The 20,833-nt window shown below is 47.8% G+C and overlaps 1 protein-coding gene across 1 annotated transcript; it reads left to right on the top strand.

Annotated features, from left to right (window-relative positions):
• The first annotated feature begins 1,507 nt into the window (after positions 1-1,507).
• Positions 1,508-17,091, top strand: IRF4 (interferon regulatory factor 4). Its single transcript, XM_063401352.1, has 9 exons — positions 1,508-1,611; positions 3,160-3,444; positions 3,917-4,103; positions 4,930-5,018; positions 5,561-5,702; positions 7,455-7,562; positions 8,938-9,291; positions 13,210-13,322; positions 15,259-17,091. Exons 2-9 carry the CDS (start codon positions 3,241-3,243, stop codon positions 15,400-15,402), a joined length of 1,341 nt encoding a protein of 446 aa, XP_063257422.1. The 5' UTR covers positions 1,508-1,611; positions 3,160-3,240; the 3' UTR covers positions 15,403-17,091.
• Positions 17,092-20,833: the final 3,742 nt, after the last annotated feature.

The raw sequence follows: 20,833 nt of genomic DNA, 5'->3' as shown, positions 1-20,833 counted from the left end.
TAAAAAAAAATATTCTCCAGCATTTGAGAAAGAAGGTTTTTATTTTTCTCCTGAAAGGCTTGACCTAGTGCAGATCCAATCTGCATGTTTCACCTTGGTCCCAAATTTGCTGGTTGAAAAACCACATAAGAGAAGACATGAGAAATGTTCCTTTCACAGCGATATGTTTCAAGATGGTTTTATACTTAGTAGAATTACAGCTGGCACCCTGAGTACCACACAGTCTTAACCCTACAAACTGAAATTGGATTTTTAGAAAGTCTTTCAGATGCCTTTTGGTAAAGCTGTGGTTATTTGTCTTGATTTATGGTAGCAGTCACCTCAAATCTCAAATGTGTATTCCAATGTTCCAAAGGTGACTTGGCACACAACTGGAAGGATTTCCTACTGGCCCTGCCAATGCTTTTTTTAGAGGATGGATGGTGTGCTACAAACCCAATACCTGAAAACGCCTGCGCTTCTCACTTCTCCCTCCAAAAGTGGCGATAATTACATTTAAATTTCAGAAGATGGCGTTGAAGATTTGCAATTAATACCCTAAACCTCCGGCGCGGCGCGGTGACAGATTCTGTGACCTGAGACGTTGCGGCAGAGAGGATGTGGATGGATGTGCGCTGGGGACGTTAGAGCAGAACAACAACACCGGAGTGCCGTGGCACGGAACACGTGCTTGAAACCCGAAAGGCGCCAAGAGAGACTTTCGTGCAAGCCCGGAGCTCGCTCCTCCATCCACCGGCTCCCCCCACATTAGGGCAGAGGCTCTGAAGGCAGGCCAGCGAGCGGGTTCCAGCCCTGGTGCCTCAGCCTGGGCTTTGCGGGGCAGCATCCCCCGGGCTCAGCGGGGCGGGAGCGGCTCCCGGCCGGAGCTGGCGGCTGTCCCTGCTCCTGCTGCTGCCGCCCCGGCGGGGTTCGCTGCCTCCAGGACTGGCGCCGCTGCTGCCCCCCACACCTTGCTCCCCATTTCACACTTTCGGGCTACAAAACACGGTGCGGGCTGGACGGGGAGAGCCGAGCCCGGGGGGGAAAGGAGGCAGGTGTGTGTCTCATTCCACTGCGCCATCCCGGCTCTGTGGCCCGAGCGAAGAGGGGCTGGGCGGCAGGGGGTGGCGGCAGGGGGTACCGACCCCGGGCACGGCGTGGGCGGGCGGGCGGATGCCCCCGCGTCTCCCCGAGCATCCCGGGGGCCCGGCCGGCGCCGTCTAGGAGATTCTGGTGGGTGTAGCGAGCTGGGTCTTTACAGTAAAAGCCGCCCGGCTCTCACTGGTAGGAGTTTCCCCGGGCTATTTATGTATGCGCGTCTGTCTGTGCAGATTTTAAAAAACCCAACCCAGCGGGGACGCGGAGGGCGCCGGGCAGCACACCCTCCCGCCCGCAGCGTGTTTACCAGCAAGGGGGATGTGTCACTGCCTCAGATGTTTTCCAGCTCGCCAAGTCCCCGCTCCCCTCCGCCGGCTCCACCTCCGGGCCCGGGCCCGCCTCCCCCCGCCCGGCACGACGCCCTCCATCATATAAAGAAACTTCCCGGTGCCGCCGGCCCAGTCGCTCTGCGCCCCGTCTCAGCAGCCGCCCGGCAGCCGGCGGCCCCTGCCCGCTCCCAGCTCCAGGACAGAGGTAAGCGGGCCGAGCCCCGGCACCCCCGGCCCGGCCGGGCACGGCGCTCCCGCGGGCCGGGCGGGGAGGCGGGGTGGGCGGTGCGGGCGCCTCGGCTTCCCCTGCTCGGGGCTTCTCCTGTGGCTCTCGACACCTGAGCGAGCCCTTTGCCTTGTGGGTTTTTTTCCCTTTTTGTTTTCCTTTTATTTTCTCCTCCTCATTCTATTTTTTTCCTTAATTAAAAGCGGAAGAAATATTCCCCGCCCGTTACCTGCCCCTGAGGTGGAGGCGCGCACCGGCCCCCAGCCCGGCCGGTTCCCGCTGCCCTCGGGAGGGTCGCGGGAATGTGTGGAGGGATTCGCTTCGTGCACAGTGAAAGGGGGGAAAGTGACTTTTTTTGGGGTCTTCGCACGGACTCGTGGGGGCTCCGCGCTGGGGAGCCGTGGTCCCGAACGTGCCGCATCCCCCCAGATGCACAATGTGCAAGGGAGGTGTCGGGGGAGCGGGTTCGGTGTCCGGGGGATGCTGCCCCTGCGGAGGGGTGTAAGGGGTGCGCAGCGGTGCTGCCCATCTGCCCACAGTAGTGTGCGCCTGTCTGGGAAGAGGCTCGGGAGGGCTCCCCGTGGGTAGAGGCAAAGGTTCCTGGGTGAGGAATCCCTTAATTTTGTTAGATGTAATAGAGGGGATGGAGCGGGAACCCACCAAGCTAAGATCTCGGGCGTTCGAGCATTTTCCAGAGCGGTGAGACAAACCTGACGCCAGGTCCCCATCACCGGTGTCCCGGAGTTTGCCCCTTCCCAGCGGGTGCCATCCCTGCGGAGCCGCTCCGTGCGCGCCTGCGCCTCTGCGCGCAGCTATAGGGCTCCGTGTGGTGGGCTGCAAGCTCCCACGTCCCCGGGGACATAAGTGCCCTTCTGCCGGGCTCTGTGGGTTGCTGTCTTTCCACTTTTAGGCATATGCAGCGTATAGATCTGAATGTTGCTATGTGTGCGTGCTGGGAGCAGTTGGAGGGGTAGATATGTATAGGACATCATGTGTTCGAGTGTGTCTTGCTGAAGTGAGCTTGTGAAAGCTGCTTTGGTGTTTTAGAGGGATGCCATACAAACTGTAACTGCATGTGACGCCCTCCGGATCGTGTGTGTGATATGTCTGATATCACATGTGTGCACAATCACACGTAATTGTATTTTAATGCAACTTTTTCCTCTTTTGATTGAAAAGTAATCCCCCCAGTTGAACTCTCAGCAGGGCAAGGGACTTGTGCCTTAAGTCACTTACAATAACTATTTCAACGACCGATGTCTGTTCATGCAAACCAGTACTGGGACAGGGGGAAGTCTGTCAAAGTCTGCAGCACAGGCAGTGCCTGGGGAGGGCTGTGGGGGGTTGTGCCCAATTTCCTGAGGCTCTGTACCGTGTTTCCCGGGGCCCCCAGGGCCCCCTGAGGGCCACGGCTGCTGTTTGGTGTGGTGTGTGTGACATCAGAGACTGCAGACTTAGCCCAGCGCTTGACCTGTGGGTTTGCCTCTCCTCACATCCTGCCCATTTCCCCCCCACCACACCCCCCAGAGAGCCGGTGCTTGGACCCGTGTGGAGAGCTCAACTTGGTGGGGCACCCCAAAACCCTCCCCAACCTCTGACACGAGTGGCATGAACTTGGAGCCGGGAGAGTGCGGGATGAACTCAGTGAGCTGTGGCAATGGCAAACTCCGCCAGTGGCTGATCGACCAGATAGACAGCGGCAAGTACCCCGGGCTGGTGTGGGAGAACGACGAGAAGAGCATCTTCCGCATCCCCTGGAAGCACGCCGGCAAGCAGGACTACAACCGCGAGGAGGACGCCGCCCTCTTCAAGGTAAGGCTCAGCCTGGCTTGGCACTGCGGAACCCTGGAGGGCACGAGGGATGCCCCTCACCATCCCATCCCTGCCACCCGCCTCTGCAGGCTGGCCCTGCTGGTTGGCTGGACGCTGCCTGGCTGGTGGCGCTGGCTGTGCCCTGGTGTCCCCGTGTTTGTGGGACAGCCCACCCTTCCATGATTTTCTGCGTGGAGCTAAATGCTTCTGCAGCACATCTGTTTCCACGTTCATTCCCCTTTCTTATGCCCACTAAACTGTTTTTTGTACCTTACCATGCTGCTTTTTTTTAGCCTAAACCTGTAGGGAGTAAATTCATGAGCAATTCATGCACATGTAAGCACACACACATATGCTGTTTCAAGCATTATGCCTTGTACTTGATCCTTCTTTTTTCTTTTTTTTTTCTTTTTTTTTTCTTTTTTTTTTTTTTCCATTTTCCTGCTCTTTTGATTATCTGAAATGTTTCCAGGCTTGGGCTCTTTTTAAAGGGAAGTTCAGAGAGGGCATTGATAAACCAGATCCCCCTACCTGGAAGACAAGATTAAGGTGTGCTTTGAACAAGAGCAATGACTTTGAAGAACTGGTGGAGAGAAGCCAGCTGGACATCTCAGATCCCTATAAAGTGTACAGAATAGTGCCAGAAGGAGCCAAAAAAGGTAAAGTATCTCAAATTCCCTGTGTAACAGAACGTGAATATGTCTCATTGCAAGCATATGAGGACTGAAGTGTGCTTTTCTGGAATGGCCCTGCAGCCTTTTAAAATCTTTTAGGGACCAAAATGAGGGCTCAAGTGCAGCTTGTTCTGGTGACTTGAGAGGCTGCGTCTGCGGGAGGACTGCTGGCGTTAGAGTTGGAGCACTGAAAGGGAGCCCCTGTAGGAAGATGCAGACAGGCACCTGCACATCACTGGAGGAATTGCTCTTTTAGCTGGGGCCTCCCTGCCAGTTCTGTGTAGTGAGAGCCAAGCAGGAGGCTCAAGGGACAGGCAAAAAAAAAAAAAAAAAAAAAAAAAAAAAAAAAAAAAAAAAAAAAAAAAAAAAAAAATTGCATGCTGGATCTAGGTTCTGAGTACAAGGAAGAGCAATTTTGGGGCAGGCAGTAGGTAACTGCCTTGGGGGGGAAGGAGCTGGAAGTGAAGGATGGCCAGGCTGCAGCCTCCAGAGCAGGGGCAGGGCAGTGCCTGCTCTCCAGGAAGGCCCTGGTGCCAGGCAGGGCCTGTGGCAGGCAAAGGCTTGGCTTCATTGTGCACTAGGCTGGGCTGCACTGCTGTGGGGCACTGCAGAGCCCAGCGGGACAGACTGCCTCCAGGAGTTGACTGCAGAGGGGGCTGGGAAATCCAGACCCAAGTGGGCACTGGAAGGCATTTTGGCCCTCTCTCTGTTCAGTGGCAGGTTGTATGGATTTGTCTTTAATGTGCCGATTTTTCAGATTTCCTTAAGATGTGGTTGACATAATTTTTTTTCATCCCTCTGGTGAACACAGGTGCAAAACAGATCAGCATGGAGGAACAGCCATTAATGATGAACCATCCCTTTCCAATAACATCTCCTTACACTGCACTACCATCCCAGGTATGGCATTAGCTGAGTGTTTTGATTGGTGCCTCTACACTGAATAGCACAGTTTCTGCTCTCTGTCTGTCCTTGCTGGTGGGGCTCTCAGGTTCTCCCTGTGAAGGAACTTCATTATGAAAATTGAGAAATCAAGAAGCAACTTTTCTAATGTCAGATGAGGCCACAGGGCAATTGATTTCCCTTGGTGTTGTTTATCCCAGAGTAATGGCTCTTTTCTGTTCCTAGTGCACTGCCATTCTGCTGGTGCCAGAATGCAAGCACCCAATGAAGCCTTGCTCTTTTGAACAGACATTTACCAGCAGTGCTTTGACTGCCTTTTGTTATTCCACTCCGCTTATTATTTACACCAGTGGTGAGAAGCTCGTTTGAAAGCCTCATTGGTGGTGGTGGCGGAGTGCCACCGCGCAGCCTGGGCACGGCTCAGACCTCCATGGGCTTTGGCAGGGAATATCGAGGAGCTGAGATGGGAAAGCTGAGGCGGTGCACAGCCTTAGTTCTGACAGCTGCCTACTAAAAGAATGCCTGGTTAAATTACCTAGGTACCGAACTACATGGTGCCCCACGAGCGGAACTGGAGGGAGTTTGCCCCGGAGCAGCCGCACCCCGACATTCCCTACCAGTGCGCCAGCGTCCCCTTCGCCGCTCGCGGCCACCACTGGCAAGGGCCCAGCTGTGAAAATGGTAAGACACCCCTGTTTAGGGCTGCTTGCTGAGGCTGGCCACCCGGAGGAACCTCAGATTCCAGGTTTATCATGTGTGGCTTTGATTGGAATTAACAGATGTGGATGCAGAGGAGTGCTGGGCTCCCTTGAAAGGGACCCACCTTTGTCCTGGCCCCTGCATTCACTGCCACTGTATGTGTGGTGTGTGGGCTGTGCAGTTCTCTGCTTTGACAGAAATCAGCCCCCAAAAGTCCTCAGCTGTCTCAAAAGCCCTGAGCAATAAAGAAGGCAACCAACCCTCAAGAAAAAAACCCAAATGGGAACATATGTTCTTCAGCTTTTCTCTCTGATTTTGGACTTTTTGAGGCATACACCAGTGAGGTTTTCCCTCCAGCCTTGTGGGTTAGACTGGCATTATTCTCCCTAGAGGAAAGTTAGAATTATTACTTTATTTTAGTGCTGTGGCAGTGGGACAACTTGTCAGGGATTGAGACTCTCTTGGGGCTGGTACAGCAGAAACAGAATAAAGGGATGTTTCCTTCCCCAAAGATCTCACAGTACCAGAGCCTAACACAATCATGGCTTTCCAAGCTCTGCATCAGTAGGAAAAACCCCAAATTGTGAAAATTGGCAGTGCTGAAGCCTGCGGGAAATAAAACATAAGAGAAAGGGAACTGTGTGCTGTAGACCCTGGCAGGTTAACTCACCTGAAAGATGCAGGCATTTGCTTTGTGAGGAGAAGCACCTGGTTCAGAAGGCCAGGAAAGAATGGGAAGCAAGAAAGGACCCTTGGAGTAGGTGCTATGTTTTCAGAGGACAGCTCTTTCCCAGTTTTGATGCAGAGAAATCTTTGGATCTGCTAAAAAGTAAATGCTCAGTGCACCACAACTGTTGCTGGCAGTATATTAGAATTATTAGGCAGAATGCTTTGCTTTTAGTTGAGTTATTTGCTAATAAAAAAATCAAGGTAGATCAAGCAGAATGAGCTCTGCCCCGAAGTACATCCTCTGCATCACTTGAAAACGTTTGGATACCTTGCTGGATTTGTAGGCAGTTGTTAGTGGTTGAGTCTGTGTTTATCACTGGGCTCTAAAACTCATCAAGAGATTGTGGGTGTTTTTATCCCCATCACTCCAGCTCCTGATCGTGGTGGGTTCTGCCACTGAGAAAAGTTGTGTGCCTGTCTGCAAGGCACTTGCATCATCCTCCAAAGACTTTTATTGCATTAAGAAAGAGAGGAAAAGCATCAATTGTTCATGGTATAATCTACTTACTGAAAGGCATGTGTTGTTTAATAGTAGTTCTGCTAATAAAACCCTAATGATCTCCTGCTGCACCTTTTTCTTTACTTACATTTAAACAGTGTTAATCCCAGCTTTATTGTTACACCCATCATTAGTAAAGTTTTTTTCGAAATATGAATTGTTTTACGCAGGCGACTTTTAAGGGCACTGTAATCTAGTTAAAATGTAAATAATTTCTCTAATGGAATAACGTTAAGTAAGGAAAAGGACTAGGGGAATATGGAAAAGCTAAGGGACTATTTCACGCAGACCCAAATGAAAATACATCCAGGTAACATCTGGAGTGGTTGGTAGAGTTGGCCTACCTGGAGAAATTGGGAAATAGGACCTTTTTAAGAAGAAGGGGAAGGAGAGAAAGAGTTCCTGTTGGGGCCCAGGAAAACTCACTTTTGCATTGCTGTGATCTCTGCCCTAGCTTTTCTTTTGGGATTTAGGCTGCTGTCACTAACTTTTCTTTGTGAAAACAGGTTGTCAGGTGACAGGAACCTTTTATGCTTGTGCTCCTCCTGAGTCCCAGACTCCTGGCATCCCGATTGAGCCAAGCATAAGGTCTGGTGAAGCCCTCGCTCTGTCAGGTAAGGTCCATAACCCTGCAGGCTTCCTGGGGAGCTTGACAAGAGACTCCCACTTCTGACTTGCCCAGGCACCCACTCTCCTTTCAGATGAAAGGAAAAAAGAAGACAAAAAAAAAAGATATCTCTTTAATGACTGAATTTGGTGTATGGTTGTAAGTCTCTGTTTTCCAGGATACTTAAGCACTTCCAGCTCCAAGGGATGGAGGTGGTTAAAGCTAATGGAAGTGCTTTGCTTGCTTGTGGTATTAGAGCTGGGTTGCTTTAGTGAGACACCAAATCAGGCCTTCCCAGGGGAGTTTGGCAATTTAGGAGTGTCAGTGACTTAAGGCTGAGGTTTTCATTTGGGAGGAGCCCCACGCCCCAGACTGGTGTTGCCTGGGTACCTGCCTGGTACTGCTCCTGTTGATGCAATCTGGCTTTGCTCTGCTTTGTTATCTCTGGTGGGGAGAAAAAAAAAAGAAAAGATAGGAAAGAAAAGAAGAAAAGGGAAGTTATTTCAGCCAGGTTTGCAGATGTGTGGATGCTGGGGAACTTGCTAAGTAGTTCTGGCAAAAAGTGTGGAAATGTGCTTTTCACAGAAATAAAGGACAGACCTGTAAAGTGAAACTTGGTGGGTTTCTTAAGTGGGATTGTTCTCCTGAGTCAGGGTCAGTTTGTGTGGATGTGTGTCCTTGTGTGTGTATGTGAGCATATATTGCACACACATATATATATACTATAACTGTATATAACTATTTTTTCAGAGCTGTGTGAATTCATAGGAGTTAGCCAAGTGGACCAAATGGCCATTTGAAAGCAAGGCAGGGGATTTTGGATACAGCCCTGTTGGAGCTGGAGCCAGCAGCTGCTTCTCTCCAGGCAGCTGAGTCCAAGTTTGCAGGTCCCCTGTGCTGAAGCCTTTTCTATGCAAAGTCTGGGGGGAAACACAGCTACTTCCTTGTTAAATCTGAGGAAGTGTACTGAGCTGGTGGGTTTAATTGCGACATAAACTTGGAAAATGTGACCAACACCAACTTCTTCTGTGCAGGTTTTTGCTTTTAAATGGAAATGTGAAGTTTGTGGGATTTTAGCTCCTACCAAATTCCCATGCATCAGTAGCCCTTTCAATAAAATGAGAGAGCACTAATGCTACTGTGCATTAGTGCTCTCTCATCTTATTAAATTTTAGTATTTATATTCTTTTTATATAAAAAATACTATTTATATTATTTTTATTTTTTTTGACTAGTGTGAACTTCTGGGTGGTGCTGAGCACTGGGCTCAGAATCTTACGCAAACTTGTCTCTTGGCCTTAGCACAGATCTGGAACATAAAACATCCATACCGATGTATCACAGTGATTGTTTTTTGTTTGCATGTTTGTTTCTCCTTGTAGACTGCCGGCTCCACATCTGCTTGTATTATCGTGAAATTCTGGTGAAGGAGGTGACAACTTCCAGTCCTGAAGGCTGTAGGATATCCCATGGCCAAAGCTACGAGGTCAGCAGCCTGGACCAAGTTATCTTCCCTTACCCAGAGGATAATGGCCAGAGGAAGAACATAGAAAAACTACTCAACCACCTGGAAAGAGGAGTAATTCTATGGATGGCCCCTGATGGCCTCTACGCTAAGAGACTTTGCCAAAGCAGGATCTACTGGGATGGGCCTCTGGCGCTCTGCAGTGACCGGCCCAACAAGCTGGAGCGGGACCAAACATGCAAGCTCTTTGATACTCAGCAGTTTCTAGCAGGTAATTCCCACTGTGGCTTTGATACCCTTTTGGAAATATCACCTGGTCGCTGTCCGCACCAGCTTTAAGGGAGTGCTCTTTTTATTAAAGTGAGAATTGTCCCTCGATACTTCTGGGCAAATGCAGCCAAGGAGTGCTTGAGTCCTATACAATCCCATAAATTTCTGCTCTCTCTGCACATTCAATGTCCCTGCACAGACCAGCAGGAGTCAACTGAGGCTCAGCTGGTGACACCCAATCCCTCACATTTCTGCATGAAGCATAAGGAGGAACCTATCAAAATAGTTTTTTCCATAAATTGACATTAAAAAACCTGGATCCTTATCTTGGATTTGCTAGTCTAAGTCCTGGATAGGTCTGTGGTCTGCATCTGCACTCCTCTCAGCTTGATCCAGCATGAAGTCTTGCCCAGAGTATACAAATTTCAGCAAGCCTTCTTTTCAGTCTGTGCCAGTGTCTAAAAAATATCTAGGAATTCAAAAGGATTTCACAAACTCTGGAATTTCAGGATTGCCTACTATTCTGAGCAAGGAGGTGCATACCTCACTAGAGCTCTCTGGAAAGGTTTCATTTGGCACAAGGCAGTGCAGAGGGAGCAGGGGAGTACTTTAGGACAGTGCCTTCTCCTTCCAGCCCATGAAAGGACGGGGCAAAGCTTCAACCCCACTTCCCAGCACACCTGAGCAGTTAGAGACAGGAGAGCTTTCCACCCAGAGGAGCTGGTGGGAGATGCTCATTGTCCCAGAGGACAGCTTGGGCAGCAGGAATAGACACTGGCCCTTTGTTGATATTTCTGGCTTCACTTAGAGGTGAACTAGGTGGCTATGATTTGGTGTGTTTCCTTACTAGAACAGTGCATCAGTACTGGCATGACACTCTCAGAGGAATAATGCCTTGCAAAATTTAAAAAAACTCCAACAAACTTATCAGCTTTAGCATACTTTGTGTTCCAAGGCTGATACACTATCCTAGAGAAGCAGCCAAGAAAAAATGCATTTAAAGAGAGAAATCTTAAATAGATGTGAGAATTGACAGTTAGAAAGGGGAATTTGAGGTCGGGTACTGGGTTGGACTTCAATCACATGCTAATTTAAAGATGTATAATTCTGTGCCTGGTGATGGTTTTGGAAATCCCTTTCCCTTTTCTTAGGTGGTTTTTCAGATGTGCTCTGGGTTCTTCCAAATGGTCGACAGGACATCTCTTTTTAGACACTGAACCCCAAAGATAAGCTCAAGCAATAGTTATTTTTCACCCCTCCTAAATTACTTATGCACCAGTGCCTTTGCAAACCCAACTGTGTGGTTGCAGTCACAGTCTGTGGCGTGTGCAAAGTGGGTTTTTGCATGTGATGATGCTCAGTGAAATTTGTGACTTGCTTGTCACATCTGTGCATTAATTGAATGTGCTGAGGTCCCAGCCTGCAAGCAAGCTCAGGGATTCCCCTACTCTGGGAAACTGGGGCTTGCCTGGGAAGAGAGGCAGGAGGTCTGTGCCAAGAGAGGGAATCATGAACAGCAGAGAACGGGACAGATGCAGAACTGCTATGAACCAACCACAGCTCTTGGGAAACCACTGAGGAGCTGAGCCCTACAATGCAAATGGCACTGGGGCATTGGGGCCTGTGCTGAGAAGCCTCTGCTGCTGCGAAAGCTAAAATGGGGCAATAAATCAGAAACCAGGGTAATGGTCTCTGTGGAGAGAGAGAAATGCATTGTAATTGCTGTGAACTGGGCTGGGTGGAGAGTAGAAGAACAGAGGAAGAGAGCTCGGAGTGGGAGGGTGGCAGCCAGAGAATGGTTGGTGGGGCAGAAGGAGTAGCAGCTGGAGCCAGAGTATCAGGAGGTGGGAAAGGTTTGGGGAGGCACATGGGGAGCCCTTTGGTGTTGGACAATGCACGTGGGCCTGGAGAGGGAGACAGAGCCAGTGGATGGTTTTGGAGATGTGTAGGGCTGACCTCAAACCATGATTATCCTGGTGGTGAACTGTGATTGTCCTGGTGGTGGGAAAGAAAGGGCTTTTTTCTCCAGGTCTGTGCTATGGGAACAGGTATTCAGGATTTGGAGAATTGCTGAGGCCCAGTAAAACTAGGGAAAGAGGAAGTTGAAAGAAGTTGCACATTAGCAGCATGGCTGGATTGGCCTTGGGTGGATTGTCCTTCTCTATTCTGTAGCAGCACAGACAGAGTCCCATGGAAAATATCTCCTCTTTCATGCCTTATCCCCCGAGAGCTCATGGCACTCTTCAGGGTTTTTTGGGGAGACTTTGGGGAAAGCTACACTTTACTCCATGTTTTAAGTGAGCTGCCCATTGTTTGACTTGTTTTACTGGCCCTCTCAGTAAGAGTGGTAGTCCAAGCCAGGGTTGGGATGCTGTTGTGGTAGCCACTGAATCCACACCTTGGTCTGAAAAGTATGCAGTTAGAGTAGGAATGGCAGGGGTATATTTTGGGAAAAGATGCGTTTGTCATGTCAAGTTCAAAGGCTCTCTTTTCCCTCTCTAGCAGGGTGGGTGCTTCATTATAACACATTGGCTTTAATATTAATTGCAGCTTTTTCCAGAAAGCATGATCAGGGTTATAAATTAAAATGGAATATTTACCCATCAGCTGTGTGGAAACACAGCACTTAACACACGCTTTAGCAAGGATACCGAGTTAGATGGAATTTTCTCTTTTCTGGATGGAAATGTAGTGTCAAACTCACAACATTTGGTCCACGGCACTTCCATGGCACTGGAGATTTTGGTCTAAGTGGAAGTACCTTATAAAGGCCTTCCCTGCTAATTTTCATAGGAGACACTGAATATTAGAATAATAATATAATCTGATCATTTAACTTTGCACAAGGTTATGGGTTAGCAAAGAGAGTGCAGGGGCACAGAAAACACAGAAAGCTGGCTCAGTACATGGCTGAAGCACAGCCCTTCCCCTTCCCTTCCCTCAGTGTCCTGCACTGGGCACAGTGATGGCAGTGGCTCTGTGACACTCTGGCTGTGGCTAGATTTTGTGCCTGGCAGTATTTTGTGTCTCTGGCACTACCAAGCCATTGGTTTCAGTGCTGCTCTTGTGTGTCTGCTTGAATGGTTCCCAGCTACCAGCAGTGTCTGCTCCAGGGCTTCTGCTGTCGGGGTCCCACAAAAGTACTTATTGGAAGACCTCTTGGTTTGTGCAGATGAAATTAATTGAGACAAAGCAAACAGAAAAGTTGCAGTGTTGTAACTTTCTGAGGGAAAGTCACCAAACTCAATGTCTTGTGCTTACCTTTTGTCTTTTTCCTGACCTCTCTCATCATCCCCTGGAGTTAGTTTATCTTCTCCTATGCTCCAGGGTTGTCCACAAAGTCTGTCTTACTGGCCTGTACTGGTTTTGACTGGAGCAGGGTTAATTTTCTTCATAGCAGTCCATGTGGTCCTATGGTTTGGATTTGTGACCTAAACAGTGCTGATAACAGAGGAACAATTTAGGTGATGTTGAACGGCGCAAGCACAATGTCAAGGTTTTCTCCCTGTCTCACTCTGCCCTCGTGGGCTGCAGTCTGGGGTGGGAGAGAGTCTGGGAAGGGGCACAGCCAGGGCAGCCGACCCCAGCTGAGGAATATTCCATTCCATATGACCTTGTGTTCTGCAGTAAAACAGGGCATGGGGGAATGTGCCAGAGTTTGCTCTTTCTTGGCCACTGGCTGTGTGTAGGTCAGCTGGTCTCAAGTGATTGAATTTTCCATTGCTTGTTTTCCTTTGTTTTGTCTTCTTTGTTTGTTTCTTTTTACCCATTAAACTGTCTTTATCTCAACCCACAATTTTTTTCCTTTTGCCATTCTGTTTTTCTCTCCCGTGCTGGTGGTGGGGGTGAGTGAGCAGATGTGTGGTGCTTGCCTGTCTCCCATGGTTATTCCGTAACACGGTACTTTCTTTCTTCCCAGAGCTGCAAGCCTTTGCTCACCATGGACGTCCTCTGCCGAGATACCAGGTCGCTCTGTGCTTTGGGGAGGAATTTCCAGATCCACAGAGGCAGAGGAAACTAATTACAGCCCATGTAAGTAGGACTTCTGCCTTACCTAAAACAAGCACACTCCTTGGAGGATATGAATCTGCCAGTCAGGCTTTTGTGCCTCATATAGATTATGAGAGAGGTAGTAAATTGTTGAAAATGCAGCACTTTCCAGAACAGGGTTTAATCCCCAGTTCTGCAAAGGACTGACTGGTAGCCCTCAGTAGGGCAGTGCACCTGATTTTCCCTCTCTACAGAGCGTGTCCTTTGTGATCTGTTGCAAATCCCATCTAAAGCTGAAATGTACCTGGAACTGCTGGGCCGTGTTGTTATCACTCCCAGCCCAGTTGTGCAGCTCCTAGGGCTGCCTGGCCAGTGCAGGATGTGGTGCTTTTACACCCATTGCACCTGGGGGTGCTCCAGAATCCCAGTCTGGTTCTCAAGGACATCAGCTCTTAATGGGATGCGGGGGCTGCCTGTGCAGCTTCAGGGCTCAGTGGCTGTCAGGCTGGTGGGCTGGCTGGCCTCAGTTCACGCACACTCAAAGCTGCTGTTTCAGGACGCTCTCTGAGAGAGTGTGGTGGCAGAGACTGAGACCAGGTACTTTCTGAATTGGCTGTATTGGGCCATAAAACCACAAGAGAGGTGATAATGCTCACATTAGCTAGCTGCATCCTTGAGAAGGAAACTGGTGTCTCTTAAATTTTTTGAAAGCCTCTTCAGTAGCAGGACAGGTCCCAAGTCAGACCTCTGCCATCAGCTGTGGCCTCTCCTTAGGCTGTGTAGCTTTTGTCCTGCCACACTGCTGCCTACCAAGTCTCTGAGGTGGAAGCTGAGAAGCTCACAAATCCATCCTGAGCTGTTCAATGACTAGTTAGAGATAGCTGCCCATCCGTGACTCTTCTTCAACTCTTTTCCGTTCCTGTTTTGACTTTCCACCTTTCCATCCCTCCTTCCTAGATCATCTCTCCAGCCCCCTTATCCATCTCCTGTCCTGGCATCTTCTCTGTGAGCCTGACCCTCCTGCTCTTTCTAGAGCTCTGCTTCCCCTTTTTGCTCAATCTGCTCATCCTCTTGATCGGTCCTGACTTGTTGGCTGGTGGGACTCTGCCATCCCACCAAACAGTTCTGCACTGGAAGCTGCCTGGGGCACCTGTCCCACTGCCTTCCCATCTCCACCATGGCATTTATTTCCTCCAAAACAGTTAATGTGTCTTTTTGTATGGAGGGATTGGCTGACCAGCAGGAGAGGATTGTGGACAAGCGTCATCTAGCCTGTCCTCCACAGACAGTAAGGAGAGCTTCAGGTGTTTGTTCTCAGTGTACAGCTCAAATATTTACAGTCAGAGCCCAAAGCCCTGAGAGGGAGTGGTGGTTTCTGAAGAGACAGAAGTGAAGGCAGTGTTAGCTCATACAAATCCCACTTGGTGGTTGAACAAATTCCTCATCAGAGCTTGAATGAACAGAAATAAGAGTATCCTTCATGTTAAGTTGAAATCTAACTTCAGATGCAGTCATTTGGCAACATACCTCAGCCTACCAGAGGGCTCCAGCATTTCAAGTTAAGTCCTCAAAGTACTTTGCAATGCAGACAAGATTTTTGGTATGTTCAATATGCGTTTAACCACCTTCAGTGGCCATGGGCATGTGTGTCCTGTGGGCATTGCTCACATCCTGGGGCTGGCTAAAGGACTGCAATTTTTCATACATCATTTGTGTCACTGCTACAGTCCCTTCTAGTGAAGGCAGAGGAGGTAAGGAGTGTGTGCAGGTAGTGAGGCACTTGGCAGCAGAGCTAGGCTAGGCTAGGCAAGACCTAGCTTAAAATGGAGATCAGTAAGACTGCTGAAATTGTCTTCCCATTCTGTAAGCAGAACTGTTTTGTCCCATCTTTTTTATAACTTAAAACCACCCCGAATAACTAAGATAAGGAGTGTGAAGTTTTGTCACATGTCTGATTAACATTTTGTCTGTTCTTAAGGTCGAACCAATGTTTGCCAGGCAACTGTATTACTTTGCTCAACAGAACAGTGGACATCTGCTGAGAGGCTATGATTTACCAGAACTTGTGACTAGTCCAGAGGATTACCACAGATCTATTCGCCATTCCTCTATTCAAGAGTAAGAACCTCAGAAAGAGCGGTTTTAAAGGCACTGTAAAGATTGTGCACAGTGGAAGAGCAGATCTGGGTCACAATTTGGAGATCCACAATCCCAGCTGGCTGTGTTCAGGGGTTCAATGATAGGAAAGTGAACAACTGGGACAACTGCGTTGTACAATAAAAATGACGGGTCTTCAACATTTGGATGCTACGTCTCACATAGGGTTCCACTGTTGCTGAGAATTAACTCAAAACTGACAAAATGATTGCTGTGTTTACGTTTCCTTAATGTTCTCCTTGGCTTTTGAGAACTGATCCTTACCGAAGACTTAAATCCAGAGTTTACACTGGTACCTTTGCAGGGCTATTTATTTTGGATTACTGATCTCAGGGAAAGTACATAAATTTGCCGTGTTCCCAGTTTGAAACTGTAGCTACTGTAGGTGGGTAGCAAATGTAGATGGTTTATTGAGAGTAGCTCATACATGTAAGTGGTTATAAATTTAGGTTCATAAGTGTGATGCCTATATTCTTGTACAGAATATTTCAGTGTATTTTTGAAAACAATGCAATTCTTCAGAGACATATTTTTTTAATGCCTGACTGACACTTGTCCTGACAATGAATTTTGTTGCTGCCATTGTTATTGGATTAGCCTCCATGTTAGCAGTTGCTAAAGTGATGCATTTATGGTACTGTGTTAACAAAAGTGACCGTTCAACTCATATTACCTGTGAATTTAGTGGATTAACCACTAAAATTCTAGAGTCCCAAAGAGCAGGTTTATAAATAAATTGCTTTTTTCTTATAATTGTAAGCTACTATGCATGCATTATACATATGTATATGTATGTATATATGTGTGCATTAGAATGAAGTTGGCAGACCTTGCAAATAGCACAGACATGGTCCAGCTACCCCTTTTTGATGTCACATGCATAAGCCAGGTTAAAATAACCACCACCTCTGACATAGACAAAGCCAACTCTGCTGTTTGTATACACTTGCAGCTTTCTTCCAGTGGTACTGAAATGAATGTGAAAGGAAGAGCTCAAGGATAGCAGCATTTGGCCTCCTGTACTAAGACAGTCAAGGAGATGCTTGTTTGAATGTTTGCGGAATTTGATGCAGTTTGAGGCTTTCAGCGATAGGGTGCCGTTAGAAAGACAAAGAATAGAAGTCTGTTGGATGTGTGTGTCAATGAAGTTTCCTTGCTGGCAGGCAGGCCATGTGATCTTAGCAGCTTTCCCTGCAGAACATGGTCCCCCTGTGCTTGGCAGACATACTTCACTTGACTTCCTAAATGAGGAAGAAAAAACAGTACTTGGTCTGGCAGCAGACTTGTGTCTTAGGTACTTTGAATTTATACATCTTACAGATGCATACTCTTTTGGGATATATTATCCCTCTCCTTGTCCACAGTGCCAAGCAGAGTGAACAAATGATTTCTACTTTGTTACTTGAAGGGGTTTTTTTCCTGGCTTACAGATTTTTGTAGGGGAGACCTCTTTCTTAGACATTAAAAGCAATGCTCTAGGTGACCATCTGAGCTTTGCATGTGCTTCTGTCCTGCACACACATTTTACTGAAAGGGACTTCTGTGTTCAAACTTAACTGGTACAATACAAATATTTGATGTATTTTTCACTTTTTTCTAGTGATTGTTGCTTCATATGCTCTTTGCTTCAGCTCAGTCTTGGAATAAAGTTCTATTTCCCTACCAACTCGGTGCGTATATGTTATTTTCTGTAGTGGGACAAATCTAAGGCATGTGGTTCTGCTGTGAACCTGGGCAGCGCTGCTGGCTGTCTATGGGGAACTCTGTTCTGAGCCAAAAGTGCAGAGAAAGGTCAAGAGGTAAGGATTTTTGCTTACGGAAATGTCTGCAATATTAGCCACAGGTAGCAGAAAAAGGGAAAATAGGGAGGTTCCCCTTTGGCTGTTGGTTTCCAGGTCCATGGGCAGTGCAGCAGAGCCCTGCAGCTGGGGATCTGGTGCTGCCATGCTCTGCCCCTGTCCCTCCACGGCTTCTGGGTCTGGGGATCAGGCTGGTACTCTCCTGCCCAGCCCAGCATGTGGGGATCCTCTGACTGCCACTTAGTTCCTGGTTGTTATAGTTTCCGTGCACTTTGAAGTAAGTAAAGCTAAGAAAGGGTGAAAAGGAGGATGGTAAAGCAAACTAAAGTAGCAAAATTGCAAATACGAGGGAATTTACCAGGTAGCCCCTCTTTGTTGGAAATCAGGGGCCTGAGAGGGGTTTTGGGGTGCAGGATCTTACAGAGTAAGGTGTGAAATAGAGTAACAAGATCTGTGAAGCATCTGAAGATGGAGGGGAGAGTATTTTCCTTTTTGTGCAGACTCCTATTGACTATTGAGGTGCATTATAATTTTTGGCTTTGGAATGAGCTTTTAATTGTTTTCCTCGAAGCAGTGTAATTTAAAGCTAGCAGCTATGGAGAGGGAAGGAGGGAGAGGAGCACCATGTAATTTCTGGCCAAACACAACTTGCTTGGAGGAATGGTACAGGGGGATGAGTAGAAGAAAAATCAAGTTGTTATTTGTGCCATAAATTGTTTTGCATATGAGGACTTAAAGCTGCATTTACTTTTGTGACCATTTCTTTCTGTTCAAAATAACTATGAACACCTAACCTGGGGAAGAAACAAAAAGCAAACAAGAAAAAAAAAAAAAAAAAAACAAACCCTGGAAACATTTTCTCCTTTTAGTATCTTTTTCATAGTCACTACGTGAAAGCATTTGAGGTACTTCCTACCTCGGTTAAATTCTGTTTATAGTTTCTGAGGTCTACTTCCTTCCTGTTATGTTTTCGGTGGCGTTGTAAATGCCATGTTTTACTCCTGTCAACACCAAAGGCATAGCTGTTTGTGTTTTTTTCCAACCTTTTTTCTGTGTCAGTATTGGCTTTTCTCATTTTAATGCAGCCACAGTGGCAACTGTTTCTTGAGAGGGTTTTGTAACAGAGAAGCACCTATATATACATTCCAAATTTGGTTCTGCTGAGTAGTTTTGCCTGCTGATGTAAACTGTATTAGCCTTAGACGGGTTGCAGGTTAACCAGAAACAAGGAGATTTATTTTAAGCTGAAGTATAGTGTGACGGGGTTTGTGGAAAAAACACAGGATTCACGTGAAAACCCGTGTGGCCTTTTAGCGGGCAGATGCTTGGTGTTTACATCAGCGTGTGTCAGCAGCGTGGAGGTGGGGAAACGCCGCCCTGGGCACAGGGCTTTCAGGAAAAAGTAAAGCATCCTCTCTTGCACGCTCGCAGATCACTGTCTGTGTAGACTTGCAGAGAGGCAGCGGGGAGGAAGGGGGAGGGAGGAGAGAAAGAGTACTCACCAAAAAGGCCAAGCAGATTGAAACAGTCATATCCCCTTTCTCAGCAGAACTGTGTGTCAAATTTAGATGAACTTGGATGGCAAGATATTAAAGATTGCTGGGGTGGTTTTTATCTGAACTCTGATCTGGCTGGTAGTAGGCTAAGAGTTACTGATTTTTGATTTAATGGTTAAGGATTTTGGTTGGCTCCGAAGAGACGTCAGTAGGTCCCTGTGACTCGGAATAGTTATTAGGTCGCTGGTGTGCAGCCATCCAAGCACTTAATTTTCAAGAGTGTAGTCAGGTAAGCACATCTTTGTTGCATCCCAGAGGTGTGCTCACATCCACTATGATCCATAACCAGGTCCACTGCTGGGCTTCAGCAGCCAGCTGGCCCAATGCCTACAGAATGCTCCATGCCCTGACCATGCTGAAATGGCAGTGAAGGAGGAGCTGACTTAGGTGTCTCACAATAAGACTCTTGGAACCATAGACATTAAATAACTTAGGAGCATTCTGACTGGATGAGTTGTCGCTGTCTTTTTGGCAGCTGACAAGAGGAAAACACAGTCACCTGTGCTCAAGTGGGAACTGAAAAACAGGCCAGATGCCTTGGTTCTGGGTTTGGACTTGTTTTTCTGCTTGGCCCTAGCAGAGGCTGACTGGACAGCTGATGTCTGAGTGGTTCTGCACAGGGTGATGTTCCATAAAAAGGCAATTATCAAGAGTGCAAAGACCCCCCAGGTTTTCATCTCAGATAGGAGTAGCATCATGCCCTGGTAAACAATGGCAATGAAACACAAGACTTCATTTTGCAAATGCATTGTTATTGTTTCTGCACAGCACGGCTGCCTCACATGTGTCTGCAGGCAGCTGGCAGTCTCCTGCCACTCCAGCTTACAGTCATGCCAGCTGAGGCCAGGCCTGATGTGCTGGGCACTTCTCTCAGATCAGTCTTCCAGGCTTCAGCTATCATTTCCTGCTCCCTATGAAACACAGGCCATGAATTATGCAAAAAATTCTGTCTTTTAAGCTAAGAGAATAGACAGATCCAGGTGACTTTTCACAAACTGCAGCTAATGCATGCCCTCCATATTCCTAGGAAGTGTTTTCATCTTTGGTCCTTGGGCTCTCTCTGTTTTGATTTTTAGATCACCCTCCAAATTCTTGCTCTAGTAATGTCTGAAATCCAAAACCTTATGGACTCTGGTTGTCCTGTCTGCTTACCCCAGCTTTTAATCCCTTTCTTAGCCAGGCAGAAATGATGTCTGTGTAGTATCAATGAAACCACCTCCCAGAGGAAGTTCTGTGAACGTCTGTGTGAACCTGCTGAGGTTAGAGCAGATACTTGCATCTTACTTGAAATATGCTTTCCAAGCTCTCTCAGCTATGTCAGTGCCAGTGCAGTGCGTGCATCACCATTTGCATGAAGCACATTTTATCCCATCCTTACCATATTGTTTGTCTTGCTCCTTGTCTCTTCCTTGGTGAAGAGCAGATGTTTAAATCTGGATCAGGCAGACAGAGAGCCCTGATTTCCTCAGGTCTGCAAGATGCAGATTCTCTCTGTAACCTCGGAATGGCTAGCGCAGCACAGGCAGCGGTCAGATGCTTTCAGGTTCAAGCACTTCTGCTGTTTGTCTCCAAAATAAACTAGCCTGTCTTTGTCCATGGATAAGTCCTACTCATGCAACAGGGACTATTTATCTCATAGAGTCTTATGCCTTCTCTTCCTGGTGTAATGTGCCTTGGCAAATGGTCGTCAAGAAATTTCCTTTTTTCCTGGTGGTTGCAGCCATCTAGTAATGTGCATTGCTAGGCAACTTGTTGTGGGTCTATCGAACCCTTTTGACTCTCTCTTGGGTCCTCTTTCAGTTCTCCTCTACACTGGCAGCAAGATCTAAAGGCAGACAGTGCCTTTTAGTTGTGCACACCAAGCAGGACGGGGCACAACCTTTGAAGGCTGGGCTCTAGACAGCACCACAATTCCTGTAATTGTGAATAGGATGTTCTTGTGTCTTCCCAGTCGTGATTCTGACCCTCAAACCCATTAACTGATCAGCAGAATGTAATCACGGCAATCATTTATGCTAGGCTTTCCCGTAGGAAGCTGGTG

Source organism: Prinia subflava, chromosome 1, assembly GCF_021018805.1.
Source record: "Prinia subflava isolate CZ2003 ecotype Zambia chromosome 1, Cam_Psub_1.2, whole genome shotgun sequence".
Classification (NCBI taxonomy): domain Eukaryota; kingdom Metazoa; phylum Chordata; class Aves; order Passeriformes; family Cisticolidae; genus Prinia; species Prinia subflava.
The sequence above is the reverse complement of the archived record's forward strand: the minus strand, read 5'-3'. Positions and strand labels throughout refer to the sequence as shown.